Source organism: Hypanus sabinus, chromosome 19 (genome assembly GCF_030144855.1).
Source record: "Hypanus sabinus isolate sHypSab1 chromosome 19, sHypSab1.hap1, whole genome shotgun sequence".
NCBI classification, from domain to species: domain Eukaryota; kingdom Metazoa; phylum Chordata; class Chondrichthyes; order Myliobatiformes; family Dasyatidae; genus Hypanus; species Hypanus sabinus.
In genome coordinates, this window is record NC_082724.1 from 76,894,460 (window position 1) to 76,913,297 (window position 18,838).

At 38.4% G+C, this 18,838-nt stretch overlaps 1 protein-coding gene across 1 annotated transcript in view; it reads left to right on the forward strand.

Moving 5' to 3' along the window:
- Positions 1–18,838, forward strand: part of LOC132377873 (cadherin EGF LAG seven-pass G-type receptor 3-like) — a 511,939-nt gene that overhangs the window by 144,762 nt on the left and 348,339 nt on the right. The window contains exons 4-6 of the mRNA XM_059944310.1: positions 6,036–6,151; positions 6,503–6,591; positions 15,296–15,453. Coding sequence (XP_059800293.1) covers positions 6,036–6,151; positions 6,503–6,591; positions 15,296–15,453 — 363 coding nt within the window. The remainder of the gene's footprint in view (positions 1–6,035; positions 6,152–6,502; positions 6,592–15,295; positions 15,454–18,838) is intronic.

Below are 18,838 nucleotides of genomic sequence, written 5' to 3' on the forward strand. Positions count from 1 at the left end.
GTAGACAACATCCACTGCCTTCCCTTCATCCACTTTCCTTGTAACATCCTCGAAAAACTCTAATAGATTTATTAAATATGACCTACCACACACAAAGCCGTGTTGACTCTCCCTAATAAGTCCCTGTCATTCTAAATACTTGTAGATCCTATCTCTTAGTACTCCTTCCAATAATTTACTTACTACCGATGTCAAACTTATCGGCCTATAATTTCCCAGATTACTTTTAGAGCCTTTTTTAAACAAAGGAACAACATGAGCTATCCTCCAATCCTCTGGCACTTCACCCGTAGATACCGACATTTAAAATATATCTGCCAGGGCCCCTGCAACTTCAACACTGGTCTCCTTCAAGGTCCGAGGGAATACCCTATCATGTCCTGGGGATTTATCTACTCTGATTTGCCTCAAGATAGCAAGCACCTCTTCCTCTTCAATCAGTATAGGTTCCATGACCTCACTACTTGTTTACCTTATTTCCATTGACTCCATGCCAGTTTCCTTAGCAAATACAGACACAAAAAGCCCATTTAAGAGCTCTCTCATTTCTTTTGGTTCCATACATAGCCGACCACTCTGATCTTCAAGAGGACCAATTTTATCCCTTACTATCCTTTTGCTTTTAATATACGTGTAGAAGCTCCTTGGATTATCCTTCACCTTGACTGCCAAAGCTACCTCATGTCTTTTCACCTTCCTGATTTCTTTCTTAAGTATCTCTTTGCACTTTTTATACTCCTCACGTACCTTATTTGCTCCCTTTTCCCAATACATGTCATACATCTCTTTCTTCTTCTTTATCAGGGTTCCAATATCCCTAGAGAACCAAGGTTCCTTATTCTTATTGACTTTGCCTTTAATCCTGACAGGAACATACAAATTCTGCACTCTCAAAATTTCTCCTTTGAAGGCCTCCCACTTACCAATGACATCCTTGCCAGAGAACAACCTGTCCCAATCCACTCTTTTTAGATCCTTTCTCATTTCTTCAAATTTGGCCTTTTTCCAGTTTAGAACCTCAGCAGATCTATTTTTGTCTATGATCAGGTTGAAACTAATGGTGTTATGATCACTGGAACCAAAGTGTTCCGCTTCACACACTTGGTCACCTGTCCTAACTCTGCCTCTGTCCACTCTGACGATGGCCGCTGTATATGGCGATCTTTTTTTTTAAACCTTTGGTGCGCTATGTCACGCACCTGTGCAGTCTAGCCTCTTTTCCCCGATCAGTAAAAAAAAAGGCTTCTCTCTGAGATGTCTTTAGTCCTTCACTCTCAGCCTCTTGCATCGGTTTAAAAGACCATTGAAAAATTCCTCTCCTTTTTAAACTTCTGGTGCGCTACATCACACACCTGCACAGTCTAGCTTCTTTTCCCAATCAGTAAAAAGAAAAGGCTTCTCTCCAAGATGCCTTTAGTCCTTCACTCTCAGCCTCTTGCTTCGATTTAAAAGTAAACAAAAAGTCAGCTAAATTCTATCAGAAATACTAAGTCAGCTACTCTGCAATTAAAGAGCTATTTCATACTTTTAGCTATAAACTTCTTCCCTCCCTTATCATTTCAATTTAATACATCTGAATATTTGTCTTTCAAAATAGGAGATGGAAAAATTGCATTTACTTAGTGCCTTTCACTAGATTTTTTTTTACTGTCAATGACATACCATGTGAAGTGTACTGTTTCCATCAGATAGTAAATTCAGTGGATTCAGATTAATTGGGACATATGGGGACCAGTACATTTTGGCCCAATTAGAAGTGGTTGTCCCAAATAGTTGAAGTTTCATGGAATTAAATTAAAAAGGTATAAAAAAAGACAAACTGCATTTAACTGAGTAATAAATTATGTATTTAAATGTAATATATAACAAATTCAAACACTATCTGTACTACTGAAGTACTATAAACTGTGTATTAGCTCCTAATGTTTATCAACAGATTGATTGTAAATGGACAAAATCAGCTCAGACACCTAGTGTAGATAATGGTCTGCCTTCATACAATTTTTGACAATTGCATCCTCCAAATCTTCCTTTTCTTTGTAACATTAAAGATGATTGTCAATGCCTTCAAATTCTTAGTAGGTCCTAATTTGTTGAAGTAGTGAAATAATTTCATTTTCACTCCTGGCAGTTTCTGGCATCTCCAAGCCTGAATGCTTGAAACTGCAGTGAGCAAAACAGTTCTAAATGATCTTACTGCTTATGTCTTGCAAACTCTCAGTGACAGAAGCTCTTTGAACTTAAGCATATGCAACTGATCTTGTTTAAAAACTGTTCGCTCTAAGTCTAGTGTCCAATGCCCACACAAATACATGTGTCTAGCGCTAGTTAGAAACTGTTCAGCAACAGTCTCCTGTCCCAATGAAGTGGCATAATGTCGAAAATAAACAAAGAGAATCACAGCTATTTTCTGAATTAGTTTTTGTTCTTTAAGAGTTGTACCAATGATGCACCATCAATAACTCTTTGAGACGTGAGGCGAGATATCGGCTTTTATTGTTTGGAAGAAAGAACAAGCAGCAATTGACCACCATGCTACATCCTGGAGACTGAGAGGCAGGGCTCAGGCCCCAATCGCCTTTATACCGGGGTCTGTGGGAGGAGCCACAGGAGCAGTCAGCGGGGGGTGGGGGGCGTGTCCAGACAGGTATATGTAGTTCACCACAACCAAATAAGCGGCTGCCCTGATTAACCAATGACCCAATTAACTGGAATCCATTTTAATAGTACTTGGGAAATATTTAGTATGATCATCTAGACGATGTAATGCCAAACAATTGTCTTGTTACTAAGACAATATTTAAAGTTGAGTTGATATTAAAATAAAGCTACTCTTCTGTGAATGCCTCTGGGCATGCTCAGTCTGACTCTTGATTTATTCAAAAGTATTTCAATTCCTAAGTGGATTTTATGGTAATTGGCGATTTCATTCTTTCATTACCAGGTAACTAGTATGGGAAATAGAAAGTACCACTTATTCAGTAGATGTGCTGTTTTGAATTTGGGACTGAGGGGAAGCATTTCTGTTGGAGAACATTCAAAAACTGGTGCCGTTGAGTGCTCTAAACTTTATTTCTTCTGACATTCTCCCAAAAATAATTTCTACTCAAACTAATCTGTATTGTATTAAACCCAAAATCTATCATAAGCCAGTGCAATCAAACAAGTGTTGCAGCATATTTTGTTGTAAATTTTCTTTTAAAAATATGTCTTGATCTTGTGGGTGATTATAGCTGAAATAAGTTTATCAACAACTTGCATTTGAACTCCATGTCAATCTAACAATTGTGAAGAACATGATACAAAGTTAATAAAGATAGATTAAATTATTCAAGACCTCTGCAAAGTTAAAGGCCAAATGGTCCTGCTTAATTTTTGACTCCTCTAAGACTTGCAAATTAATGCAGGGATTGTGAACTTAGAAGACCTGATCAGAATTTTGGGCAAACCAAAATTTGTGCAGTACAACTGTTGTAGATTATTAAAATCTTATGGTTTCCGGGGATTGTTACTAAGAGCAGAGGAGCTTTTGCGAATATATGAAAAGGGGGAGGATAGCTAGGGGAAGTCTGGGACCACTGGACTTTATAATGGGAAACACAGAAATGGCAGGTAAGTTAAACAAATTCTGCATCAGTCTTCATGATGGAGGATATAGTAGATATTCTAAAGACAGCAGAGCAAAACTGCAGGTTCTGGAATCTGAAACATAAGCAGAAATGCTGGAATAACTTAGCCAGTCAAGTAGCATATGTGGAAAAAGAAACCAGTAAACATTTCGGGTCAATGGCCTTTATTCAGATTCTGCTGGGTATATTTAAAGTGGAGGTGGATACATTTTCAAATGATTGGGAAACTGAAGTTCAATGGGGAAACAGGTTCTGAAATATCAGTCATGATCATATTGAATGGCAGGGTGAGCTTGATGAGTGGAGATCTCTTCCTGTCCTATTTCTTATGTCTTTATCTGTGGGCATCTTCTCCAGGCATCTTTGTTTAATGATTATTTTTGGTTCAAAAGTAGGCCGACCACTGATTTCAAAGGGATAACTCGTCAGGGACAAAATTGCCAGCCTAACCAGGGATACGTGCATACTCAGAATGAATAATTTAACTGAAGACTTGCAATACTCAATTAGTGTCACTTGATTGTTGCATAATAAGCAGTCTGTGGTAGTTTTGAAGAAAGTAAGGAAATAAACATATGTTTGGCTCATTCACAGAATGATTGATGGTAATGGAGCAGATCCTCATGACGTTGCTCAGATGCATATATTTTACTTATAATAGCCTGACATAACGTTAGATTATTAGACAAAATACTTCATGCAAAACATGGTTGGTTGGTAAGTTGATTTGTTATTGTCACATGTACTGAAGTACAGTGAAAAACTTGTCTTGCAAACTGTTTACAGAGATCATTTGCTTCCAATAGTGCGTCGAGGTAATACAAAATAAACAATAACAGAGTGAAGAGTAAATTGTCGCAGATGCAAAGAAAGTGCAGTTCAGGTAGAAAATAAGGTGTGATGTCACAATGGCGTAGATTGAGAGGTCAAGAGTTTATCTTATACTGGTGAAGCATTCAGATTTATCTTATAACAGGATAGGAGCTGTTCTTGAGCCTCATGGTATGTACTTTAAGACTTTTGTATCTTCTACTCAATAGGAGGGTAGAGAAAAGAGAATGTCCAGGGTGAGTGGGTCTTTGATTATGTTGACTCCTTTACCATATCAGGAAGAAGTCCTGGCATGTTGAGGAGAGAAGGCTGAGTTTGTGATGTGCTCAGCTGTGTCCATAATTCTCTGCTGTTTCTTGCAGTCAATAGGGAAAGTGCTTGCCATACCAAGCCAAGAAGCTTCTGAATAGAATAGATTCTATGGTGCATTGATAAAAATTAGGTCAATGGGGACATGCCAAAACTCTTTAGCCTTTTGAGGAAATAGAGGTGCTGTGCTCATTTTTGGTTACGGCATCTGTGTGGTTGGACCAGGTGGTTAATGTTCACTCCTAGGAACCTGAAGCTGTCAGTACCATTGATGTAAATGGGAGCATGTGCAGTGCCCCCTTCTTGAAGTCAGTGACCAGCTCTTTTGTTTTGCAGACATTAAGGGAAAGGTTGTTGTCATCCTGACATTTGATATTTTTTGTCTCCTTCCTGTACTCCGGTTCATTGATTCCTCCTGCTTACAACCATTCTGGCTTTTCAAATGGAGGTATTTGTAATATTGGTGAAGAGGTGTGCTTGTGCCTGGAATTGAAGCAAAATTCTTTTCGCCACAGTAGCTAGTGAAGAATATTTTTTCTCCATGTTAAGACATAAGGTTGAAAGGAACGGGATTAAACACAAGGGAATCTTCTGTATTCAAGCTAAAGAGAAAGAAGTAAATTTTGATTTAAACCCAGTTACAACGAGTATGATCTTCTGTATGGTCATGTAAACCATGTAGCAACATGACTTGTTCAGCCAAGGGTGGGAGGTACAAACTTAATGAGCAAAGAAGAGCTTGGTGAGAATTAGACAAGACTTCAGATGCTGCAGTCTGGAGCAACAGCAGCATTCTGGGAGGAACTCAGAAGGTCAAGCAGCATCTGGTGGGGAGAGGTGATTTGTCCATGTTTCAGGTCAGAATCCTGCATCAGAACTGAATGGAGAGTGTAGAAAGCCAGTATAAAGAGGAAAGGGGAGGTGGTGGGGGGAGATACCTTGTCTAATTCAAACCACAAATGAAGTCTTTTCTCACACAATTTCTGTGCCCGACGGACATTTACTATTCTTTGTGTTTATCTAAGAGCTTTTAGATTCCCTTTATTCTTCAGGTCAGTGTCCATCTGTGTATCAGCCTCTGGACTTGTCAGAATGAGACCTTTAGTTGAAAGCTCTGATTGTCTGTCAGAATGAATCCGTTCACAGAGGCCTCTCAGAAGAATGTTAGTGACAAATTTCATTTGCCTGTTTTCTGCCCAAGATGTTCAAAAGGAAAGCACAGAATTAAAAATACATTCCATTATTAAATGTGTTGTCTACTTTCAGGTTTGCTACACAGGAAAATAACGGGCTCCTGTTTTACAATGGGCGATTTAATGAAAAACATGATTTTATTGCAGTGGAAATCATTGACGGACAGGTTCAGTTGAAGTATTCGACAGGTTTGTCTGAAAATATTTATACAATAAAAGATTTAATCCAATTAATGTCTTCCTAATCTAGCATTAAATTCCCATTATTTACTGAATCACTTTAAGTCAATTATTTGACTGCTTATTTCTTTGGTATGCTCATATGGGATGTGAGGTTAACCTTCTTTTATGGTACCAACTGTTTGGATTTGTAAACCTTGGCAGTAGGTCAATAGGGTGGGAAGCAGGAGGTGGTAGTCTTGATGAAACTTTATTTTACTAAAAGCACTTTATCAACTTGAATGTAGTTGAAATGTAAGAAATGAGATCTATTTATTTTGGAATACATCTTCACCCACTTGCTGTGATTTCTTTTCCCAGGGGAGTCTATGACAGTTGTAACCCCACATCTTCCTGGTGGAGTAAGTGATGGACAGTGGCATACGTTACAGATCCAATATTACAACAAGGTAGTAAATTAGTATCGATTACTGATGTGATTTTCTTTATATTTTAAGATTTATGCACACAAAACAGCTAGGGTCCTGACATGAGGATGCAAATAAAGGGTAGTATTTAATAAGATCATGGCTTATCTTTCACATTAAGTGCTGCTTTCCTGGACTCATTACATATTCCACGAGAAAGTAGCATCCATTGTCAAGAACCCCCACTATCCTGGCCATGCTCTCTTCCCACGGCTGCTATCGACGAGGAGTTGCAAGAGCCTTAAGTCTCACACTGTTAGGTTCAGGAACAGTAATTACTCTTCAACCATCAGGCTCCTGAACTAGGCTGGATAACTTCACTCACCTCACCACTGAACTGATTCCACAACTTATGGACTCACTTTCAAGGACTCTATGTTGCATGTTCTTGGTAGGTATGTATGTATGTATTTATTTATTTGCTCTTATTTTTGTATTTGCAGTGTGTCTTTGTACGTTGTTTGTGTGCAGTTTTTTATTGATTCTATTGTACATATTTCTTTGATCTACTGTAAAGGCCTACAAGAAAATGAATCTCAAGGTAATATTTGGTGGCATATACAAATTTTCATAATATTTTTTTGTATTTCCTGATTTGCCTCAGTATGCAAATAAAATAGATGACCTTGTATCTAGAGACTGTGCTTCCAAGCAACACACACAAGATGCTGGAGGAATTCAGCAAGCCAGGCAGCATCCCTGGAAAAAAGTACAGTCAAAGTTTCAGAGTGAACTTATTTCCATAGGTGCTGCCTGGCATGCTGAGTTCCTCCAGCATTTTGTGTGTGTTGCTCGAATTTCCAGTATCTGCAGATTTTCTCTTGTTTGTGACTGAGCTTCCAGTTGGATGGAAAATTTCAAAGCTTCGCTACCCTACGGAACAAATCTTTGAAATTCTTTTCATCTCGGTCCTGGATGGGCAATCCTGCTTATTTTGAAATTGTGACATCAACAACATCCCCCACCATCCCAGTTGTGGGTAATCTAGCCAAGGGAATCCTGATGTTAAATCCTGGAAGAACTTCAGTCAGATCACTTCACATTCTTCTAAACTCAAGGTGTATAGGCCCAATCTGTTTAATCTCTCCTCATAAAACTGTCATCAGAATTCACTCTGATAAACTATTGTTGCACTCCCTCTGTTGCAGCTAGAGTAATCAGACACTACATTCAAAAACCAATTACCAGATTACCAAGCAAATAGGGAAAAAGATTCAAGGATGTGTTGAAACTTCCCATGAAGAAGTGCAACATTCCCATCAGCTGGTGGGAATCTCTGGCCCAAGGCTGCTCAATGTGGAGAAGAATCCTGTTGGATGGTGTGGAGAATCTTAAAGATGTGTATCGGGAACACACAGGATCCCTGCGCAATCAGGAAGATGAGCATCAGCTACCCACCTGCCCCATCTGACATCCCATTCTGCGTCTGTGGAAGAATCTGCAGTTCCCACATTTGCCTCAGAAGCCACTTTAGAACCCACAAAACTGGAGGAGAAGCAGCTCACCCTTGATCCAACAATTTTTCTCTCAGATACTCAATACAGACAGCACTGACGACCTCTCCTTGCTGAGAGTGCTGGCCATTGCTTTACTGTCTCACCCTGTTTTTGCAGGAGTGAACGTCATAACAGGATCATTGGACAGAGCGATTGATTACTTACATTAAAATAGGACGCATCGTAGCGTAGCAGTTAGCACAACTCTATTAGCAGCTTGGGGCCTTGCAGTTCGGCATTCAGCAATAGTTTTTTCGCACAGTCCAAAGTCTTAACAGGTATGTTAATTGGTTGTTTTAATTTGTCCCATGATTAGATTAGGGTTAAGTCAGGATTGCCTGGGTTGCTAGGCAGCGGGAAGGACATATTCTGTGCTATATCCCTAAATAAATAAAAAATAAAGTAAATTGAATTTTTGGGTGAAAGGATTAATATACAAAATCATTTACTTGAGATGGGTGCCTGGAATGCATTGCCTAGGGTGGGGGTAGAGGCATCTCCTCACATCAGGGACATTTAAGAGACATTTAGATAGGCATGTGAATGTGAGGAAAATGAAATGACATGGACAGTTATGTAGGCATAAGAGATTAGTTTAGTTGGCTATTTGATTATTAATTTATTTGGTTTGGCACAATATTGTGGACTGAAGGGGCTGTTCCTGTGCTTATACTGTTCCATGAGTGTTGTCCTTCTCTTCAGAGTGACAAAGATTATTAAACAATGGCAAATCAAAAGAGTAGCAAGAAAATATTCAGTCAGTGGACTGAAATAAAACAAATAAATTGGTAATGAAATTCAGTTGTGGCAGTACAAACTTGTTAACGATTTAGGTGCAACTTTTTGTTACAACAGTTGAAACTGCTGTCTTTTCTCTCAGATGCTAATCAATGTTGTTTGTTTTTAGTGAATTATAAATTAATGCAGTCTAGAATGTCTCTTTAATAAAGTAAACTCCATAGTCCAACCTATTGCTTGACAATCTTTCTCCAGGACTATATCTAATTCCCCTTTGAAAGATTCAGCAGAATCTATTTTTGTATGCCTCTTATTCTTTGTATAAATACAGTGGATTCAGATTATTTGGGACACATCAGAACCAGTAAATTTTGTCCCAATTAAGCAACTACCCCAATTAGCCAAAGTTACATGAAAATATTTAAAAAGGTATAAAAAAGACAAACTACTTTTTAACTGAGTAACAAGTAGTTAAATGAAATACAGATCAAATTATAATGCTACCAATACTACTACAGTACCATAAAACTGTATTACCTCCTAAATGTTATCAATGGAAGAATTCATCCAGTGTACGCTATTGTGATCATTTGATTGACTGTAAATGAACAAAATCAGTGCAGACTCCTTGTACAGACCATGGACTGCCTTCATATAATCCTTCTGAAGATTGCATCCTCCAAATCTTCATTTTCATTGTAACATTCAAGATGATTGTCAATACCTTCAAATTATTTGTAGTTTCTGACTTGTTGAAGTAGTGAAATCACTTTAACTTCACTCCTGGCCATTTCTGGCATCTCCAAGCCTGAATGCTGGAAACCGCAGTGAGCAAAATAGTTCAGAATTGTCTTACTGCTTATTTCTCACAGAACGCCTTTGGGACACAATTACCAGATATGGAAACCATCCACAACTCACGATGTCTACAGCGGATTCACAATATCGTAATGTTCATCCCAGTAATCACCTGTTCAATCTCCCACCATCTGGCAGGAAATACCAAAACATCTCTGCATGGACATCCAAACAAAAAAAAAGTTTTTCCCCTCAGAGCTGTCGTGTGATGGAACAGTACCCCCTTCCACCCACCCGTAGTCCATAGGCACCATGAACAATCTCTAAGTGTAATATATGGGCATAATTCTTGATGCTACTTTATATTTAATTATTGAATTTTATAACATGGGCTTGTGCAACACTTGCATGAGGCAACCACTGTTTATTTTAATTTTAGAATTGTTTGTTTTTAATTCACTTGTAACTTAGATGTTATTTTAAATAATTCTGACATTATTTTTAAATTTAGTTATGTTTTTAGTACAGGTAGACCTTCGCTAATCTGGCACCACTGAGACCTGAAGAGTGCCAGATTAGTGAAAATGCCGAGTTGCAGAAGGATCACATTAAGCAATAGCTAACCGCCTCATCATACCTTTAAAATATCACGTAAATCAGTACAAGTTAGATAATAATGAAACAGAAATATTAAAAGACTAGCAAGTGGAATTTTAATAAAATAATATACTGTACAGGCACAGTTAAAATAAAGGGTACAGGTAAATGTACAAGAATTAACTTAGACAGAGAAGTTGAGCAATTCCACTTCTAAAGTGCGATGTTTAATATACCTTCAGGCAAAGTTACGTGTCTGCAAGTGTGGGGTTGTCAGGATCATCAACATCTTCGGCTTAAAAATTGAGTGAAGCATCAGGAACTGGTGCTGAAACTGGCACAACAGTTTCTTCAAAAACTGTTGATGTTGGTGGCAGCACATCTGGGTGAGCAAAAGTTGATGGCACCGGCTTTTGAAGTGTTAGCTCCCTTGTTGGACTTTTTCTAGCAATCTTTTTGAACATACCTTCCAAAGTAAGCTGTTTCATATATTTTGGTCTCTCTCTGATTAGCTTATCCTGTAGCATATAAACACTCATTATTTCTTGCTCAGTTATAAAACATCGTTGCTCTAATCCTTTCAGCAATTCACCTGTCAATTTAATTAGCCTGTCAATAGGAAGTCTCTCTGTTACAACTTCCTCATCTTCATCACTGCTTTGTCCTCCAATATCTTCCTTCTCTGGATGTATAAGCCATCTTCACAATTTCCAAGTCAGTATAACGATGAACAGACCTCCAAGCATTAGCAGCACAGTAAATCATCTCTTTCATATTCAAATCATTTATAAATTCCTTTACCAGTCTGCCAGCATTAAATGCACTCAAAAGGCACCTCATAAACAGGGAACGATATTTTGACTTGAGAGAACATAATATGCTGTTGTCCAGGGTTTGAATTAATGACGTACAGTTAGGTGGCAGGAAGATACCAAAAACATTGTTTTTTTACCAGGAGTTCTGCTTTCGGGTGTGCTGAACAGTTGTCTAAACTAAAAATTATCTTACAGTTGTGGTGCTGTAGAATCACAGTGAGCTCGTGCTTTGGGAACAAAATAATTTTCAAACCAGTCTAGTGTGATGCTAGTTGTAATCCATCCGTTTTTTGTTAACACGGTAAATTACAGGAAATAGCATCATACCTTTCAAGGCCCTGGGGCATAAACTTTTGCCAATGACCAGTAACTTCTATCTGTGGGTTCCTGCAGTAATAGAGCAGCCTAGCACAGCCAAACGATCTCTCAATCCCTTATACTCTGTTGGCGATTCTGCATGTGCTGTTGTTAGTGTTCTTCTTGGTGTACAACTCCAATACAAAGCAGTCTCATCAGCATTGTACACCGGCTTAATTTTTCATCAGAGACTAACTTGGTGAACTCGTCAACAAACTCCGCTGCTGCTTCCTTGTCTGCTGAATGATTTTCAGCACACACTGCACAAAACTGTAAGCCATGATGCTGCTTGAACTGATGAAGCCAGCCTTCACTGGTCACACACATAATCTAGTCCTATTTCTTCATGAAATGCTTTTGCTTGTTCCTTCACCATATCTCCAGATATTCAACACCTTCACTTACACGAAGATTAAACCACATTATCAGCACTTTATCTAGTTCCGAACTTCTTCCGTCTCTCATTGTTTTTCTTACGTACATCTGTTTCTTCGAGCCACTATCAGCAAAAAAATGTAGCAGTTTTTCTTTCTGTTTCTTTATATTGCACACTGTGGAAGAGCCAATGTTGTAACACACACACACAAGCTTTTCACCGATACACCACTGTCCAGTTTTTTCAAGAGTTCAACCTTAACTTTAATGGATAATGTGCGTGTTTTCGCTTCATAGCACGAGGTGAATTTCCTTTACTCACTGGGGCAATAATTGGAGCAAAAAAGAGCAAATGATATTAATAAATGCAGGAAAACAAGCAGGAGTCGCATGTATGTGCTTACAAGAGCGCACCAACACGTGAACAGATCCAGCGCAACCAAAACAATTGGTTTGGTGGCCAGGGAAATTTGAAATTACATTTGCACGGAAAATTTGAAATCAGTGTCAGATTATCAAAGGAGCTGGATTACAGATAGTCGGATTAGTGAAGGTCGACTGTAATTGAATTGCTAGTATGCTGTTTTGCATTGAAAGAAGTAGCACTGCATTCTCATTGTCCTCAGCAATGACAATAAAGCTTTAACTAAACAAAAAATCACTGCTTTTTGAACGCAAATACATGCAGCTGACGCTATTTAAAAATGGTTCCTGCTAAACATGGTCTAATGACCACACAATGGGGCAGCAGGCTGAGGGTAGCAGACACCAACAAAATCAACAAACTCATTTGTAAGGCCAGTGATGTTGTGGGGGTGGAACTGGACTCTCTGGCGGTGGTGTCTGAAAAGAGGATGCTGTCCAAGTTGCATGCCATCTTGGACAATGTCTCCCATCCACTCCATAATGTACTGGTTAGACACAGGAGTACATTCAGCCAGAGACTCATTCCACCGAGATGTAACATTGAGTGTCATAGGAAGTCATTCCTACCTGTGGCCATCAAACTTTACAACTCCTCCCTCGGAGTGTCAGACACCCTGAGCCAATAGGCTGGTCCTGGACTTATTTCCACTCGGAATAATTAACTTATTATTATTTAATTATTTATGGTTTTATATTGCTATATTTCTACACTATTCTTGGTTGTTGCGACTTTAACGAAACCCTATTTCCCTTGGGATCAATAAAGTGTCTGATTCTGATTCTGAAGTGCACACAACAGATGCTAGTTGTAAACTTCAGCAATAGTCTCCTATCGCAATTAAGCAGCACAGTGTCCCAAATAAACATTTGGAAACCCAGTTATTTTCTCAATTAGTTTTTTTTTGTCTTTTTAAGATCTGTTCCAAATAAGCAGCTGCTCTGATTAACCGGTGCCCTAATTAACTGGAATCCAATGCATCTTAAATTTCTTATCTCTGACTACTGAACCATCAATCCTGGGGATAGTTTCATAACTTATCGAAACCTTTCATGATATTGAATGGGTTCTTCCCTTGTATGTCTGAGAGAGGGACTAACCTGAGTTCCTATAGTCAAGGTGGTGCCAGTAAACAACACTTCCTCATGTGACATCTTCAAATAGTCCATGAAACTGTTTATTTCACTTCTTCTACGTCTTTTTATTTTATATGTGTTTCTGGAACTATTTGAGCCTGGAATTTACAATTTGAAGATCGTTTGAGTGATATAGCGCTTTGCTGCCTCTGAGAAAATTCCAGGAGATGAGCGACCTTGAGGCGAGGAAGCTTAGAGACGAGTGCGAGCCCACAATTGATTCCCTTTCTAGCTGATTAAAGTTTGCATTGAGGCAAGTGTGGAAGATGAGTGGGTGTTCAGAGCCAACTACCTGTGTCTTGCTCACTGCTGCCAGAGATGGTGTCTCTGTGAGGATATTTCACTTGCTGCTCCCAAGGGCAGGCCTCTGTGTTCGAGTGGTCTCGCTCTCTCCCTCAGTGCTGTTGGAGGATGTTACTGGTGATCAGCAGTTTATGGATTGGACTGTGGACTGTAGTTCAAATTGAACTCTTTCAGTTTTATGTTTTTATATTCTGTGGTTTCGCCCATTCTTTCTTGTTGCCATTTGTGTGATTTATTAGTTTTTTGTGTGGAGGAGGGGGTTAGGGGTTGATGTTCTTGTTACAGTACGAAGTTTGTTATTTTTGCGTGGGGGTGGGTTTGTTAATCATGTTACTGTTTTCAGGATTTGTCTTTTTTGTGTGTTGGGGAGAGGGGTGTTGATGTTTTTCTTTGAACAGGCTCCTTAGTTTTGTTTTGTGGCTTTCTGAGGAAGACCAATCTCAGAGTTGTATACTGCATACATACTTTAATAATAAATATACCTTTGAACCTTATGTTCGCATAAATAAAATCTCTCGTCTATGCTACATTCCATTAAGTCTTCTCCATCCTGTTTTAAGATTTGGACATCCTTTGTGAGATCCTGAAAATTGAGTTCTTGACCATCAATTGAGTTTCATTTCATAATTAATAATTCCCTTTTTACCATTTTTTTTCAGGTCTCCAGTGTGCTTTCTGTACACTCTGCATCTTCTGCTTTATAATTTGATGGTATTTCACTGCAGATGTCAATGATTATATTTGATCAGATGGAAGAAAGGCAATTTCATTGTTCTTCTGCAGTCTATTTTCTTATACAATTTTTAACAGTGTTGTTGATAACCGCTCAGATGGTTTTTGTATGTGGATTTGTTAAGGGAAGTTTGTAAGGAAGGTTGAAGACATTTTCAACATAACATTACGAGCAATACAAATCATGTGGTGGCTTAATGATTGCACCCTGAGGCAATGTTTCCACTTCCTTCCTCATGTAGGAGGTTTATTAACAAGTAGGCTGCAGCAGCATTGCTAGGTAATGTTTTCAGGCAATGGAGTCCCATCTGGATGCAATCAGCTCATCTTTCTCAAGTACTGAAATTAACTTCTAAAGTTCCATAAGAGAATTTGCAGATGATTAGGGAATCCATCAAATAATTTAACTTCCATAAATCTGAACGTATGATAAATGTGAGCAAGGACCTCTGAATTCCATTGTTTCCATGTAGGAGATTGTAAAAAGGAGTGCATGAGACTAAGAAGTAAAAGTGGTTGAATGCCTGCAGTTTTTTTTCTTTAAAGGGGACTGGTTGAGTATGAATAGAATAGGACTTACAGTTTGTGGTTGCCTTGAAATCCAACATTCATGTTTATGGAATTTTGGAATAAAAAAATCAAAATCAGTTTTAAGTAAAAAGATCAAGAAAAACAGAAAAGAAAATAACGATTGTCAATTTGTGGAAAATGCATCCAAGGCAAGCAGTACAAAACAAAAACAATCCTGCACTTTGCATGTTATTGTATGAGGCTAATTAGTTTTTAATGAGATAACTGAAAGTATTTGCTCTATGCATTTATATCATACTGCATCTTGCTACTCTGGCTGTCTTTTTTTAAATTTGCAGTCCACTGTTCATGTTGTATGTAATTACCTTGTGTATCTTCTTACAGCCAAAAATTGGACCATTAGGAGTTGCACAAGGCCCCTCGGAGCAGAAAGTGGCAATCTTAACCATTGATGATTGTGACACCTCAATTGCTGTTCATTTTGGAGATGGAATCGGTAACTATTCATGTGCTGCAGAAGGTGTACAGTCCAGCTCTAAGAAGTAAGTATATAAGCATGACAAGAAACTTAACTGATATTATGCAAAATCTTTTTGGTGCAAATTATATGTAAATATATGGGTGTGGTTGTTTATGGCATAAACCTGAACAGAAAGTCTTTCTTGAAAGATTGGTTAAAACAGGCTTTTTACCATTGGATCTGATTACTTAATTTAGGATATATTTTGCGGCAGTGCTGTTACTCTGTATCACTCAGTAAGTCTGCACTAAGTGCAAGGCCAATGTTATTAAAGAACATTAATATTGGTTATTTGGTTTCCAGTGTGCTGTTGATGAGTTTTTCCCCTCAGTGTAGTTCTGATTGTTAATTTAAATCAGGTCAGTTGTGGTACACGGTGAATTTAATGCACAGTCTCTGAGTGGTGAGTGCTCAGAATCTCTTGCCAAGGCTGGTGGTAGAAGATGATGCATTTAAACTCTTAGATAGACATATGGATGAAAGAAAAATGAATAATTATGTAGGAGAGAAGGCTTAGATTGATTGTAGAGTAGGTAAAAAGGTTGGCACAACGTTGTAAGCCGAAGGGCCTGTGTTTTAATGTTCTATATTCTATTTTATAGTAGTCCTCCAGAACTCTGCATGTTAGAGTGAACTGAAGGATCATAGGATAAGGTGAATAGTTGAGACACAGCTTCTCAGTTTTTGAGTTATGGTCGTGGAGCACTCTGCAGGCTTGTTGCGATTGGGATTATCCACAAAGGTCCTGAAGTTCAAGGTCCCAAGTCCCAAGTGCATATGTTGGGTGGAAGTTTCTTGAGTGTGTGTATACTTACTTCTTAGGTTACTACAAAGAAGTTTCTTTGTTGTGTGTCACATGAAAAGTCATTTCAGGGTCCTCCTCGCTGACTTTCGGCCAGTGAAAAGCTACTCAATTTGTGTGTGGATTCTGACCATCTAAGAACATTGTGGATTTTATTTTTATCTCTAAAAACTAACAAGAAAAACAGCAAGCATCTGCAGTATGATATATTTTGCCTGTTTTGACCTTACTAAGGCCTTTGACTATCAATCAGGATGAAGTGTGAAAAACCTCATTACATTTGACTTCCAAATGGCTTCTAAACTAGACTATTCAATAGGTCTACAACAGAACCAATCTCACTGACAACTGCTGTCAAAAGGGACTGCATCATTGCTCATTGGGCTTTCCAATATCTGTTGTCACATTATTGTATCTCAGCTTCAATAAATTTGCTGCAGAAGTGGAATAGTCTTCAGGACAAATGGGTAACTATTCAATCTATCTCAATTATATACCAGAACTAAGGTTGCTCGAACAACAACAGAATACCAGCAGTGCTTTCTTCTGTGTATACTCTGTGGCCACAATCAGAATAAGATTTAATATCACTGGCATATTGTTGAGTGTGTATCTTCAGGCTCCTGTACCATCTCCTTGATGGTAGAAATGAAAAGAGGGCATATTCTGGGTGATGGACTTCTTAATGATGGATGCTGCCTTTTTGAGGCATCACCTTTTGAAAATGTCCTTGATGCTGGGGAGGCTGGTGCCTAAAATGGAGTTGGCTGAGTTTGCAATTTCTGCAGCTTTTTCCAATCCTGTGCAGTGGCCCAGATGATAATACATCCCAGCCTCCTTAACACTTCCACTGAACCTGGCTAGGTGATGGGCCTTAGATCCGCACCTTCAAATTATAGATTACCAGATCTACCAGAATGAGCCCCAGCAATAAAGACTCATGAGGGGACCTTAGAAAATGTCACTAAATTTATTTATTTATTTAAGTAAGTGATACAGTGGCTCTTTGAGCCACGCCGCTCCAGCAACCCCCGACAACCCCAGTTAACCATAACTGGATCACAGGGTAGTTTACAATGACTAATTAACCTACCCAGTGTATCTTTGGACTGTGGGAGTAAACTGAAGCACCTGGGTAAAGCCCAAGCATTCCATGAGGAGAACGTACAGACTCCTTACAGTTGACAACATGCTATCATAGACGTACACTGCCGATAACAAGTATTCACCCCCCTTCCCCCGGGAAGTTTTCAAGTTTTATTGTTTTACAATTTGGATTTTTTTGACACTGATCAACAGAAAAAGACTCTTCTGTGTTAAAGTGAAAACAGATCTCTACAAAGAGATCTACATTAATTACAAATATAAATCACAAAATGATTGCATAAACAATCACCTCCTTCAAGTCAGAATTTAGTAGATGCACCTTTGGCAGCAATTACAGCGCTGAATTTGTGTGGATAGGTCTCTTATCAGCTTTGCACATCTGGACACTGCAATTTCTCCCTATTCTTTACAAAACTGCTCAAGCTCTGTCAGATAGCATGGGGATCATGAGTGAACAGACCTTTTCAACAAATTCTCAATTGGATTGAGGTCTGGACTCTGACTTTGCCACTCCAGGACATAAACTTTGTTGTTTTTAAGCCATTCCTGTGTAGCTTTGGCTTTATTCTTGGGGCCATTGTCTTACTAGAAAACAAATCTTCTCCCAAATTGCAGTTTTCTTGCAGATTGTATTAGGTTTTCCTCCGGGATTTGATGATTGACTTAATTGTACTCCAGGGGATATTCAATGACTTGGAAAATTTCTTTCTCCATCTCCTGAATTGTGCTTTTCAAAAACCTTTTTGTGGAGTTGCTTGGAGTGTTCTTTTGTCTTCATGGTGTAGTTTTTGCCAGAATAATGACTCACCAACAGTTGGACAGTGTATATTTACTACAATCAGTTGAAGCACCTTGACTGCACACAGGTCTCTAAAAATAGATTTCCATTTAACTAATTTGTGACTTCTAAAACCAATTTGCTGCACTAGTGATGATCTAGTGTGGCATATTAAAGGGGTGGGGGATAAATACTTATGCAATCAATTATTTTGTGTTTATTTGCAAATAACTTAGATCACTTTGTAGAGTTCTGTTTTCACTTTGACATGATAGTCATTTTCTGTTCATCAGTGTCAAAAAAGCCAAATCACTGTGATTCAATGTTGTAAAATATGAAAACTTCCAAGGAGGCACTGTACCTCTCAGGAAGGCAGTAACTGATGTAGAAATTCATCACTGCCTTCAAATGGAGAGAAAGGCATTATCTGAAGATCAAAACCTTAGATCTATTACATCATACATTGTCTACCAGCGGCAGCAGAGGAAATCAACATCTATTTCATGGTTCATGACATTAAAATTTCAGGTATTCAGCTATGTCAACTGTGTTCTTCATTTTAATTCCTGGTCAGAAATTTATTTAGACCATGCCATGTTTTTTTCAGCACAGAGATACACATGATCTGAGGAAATAATATTTTTATTGTTTCTTTTTAAAAATATTGTAGAAATTTTCCAAATCACTTTATACATATAAAACAAGTCATGTGCAATCTTT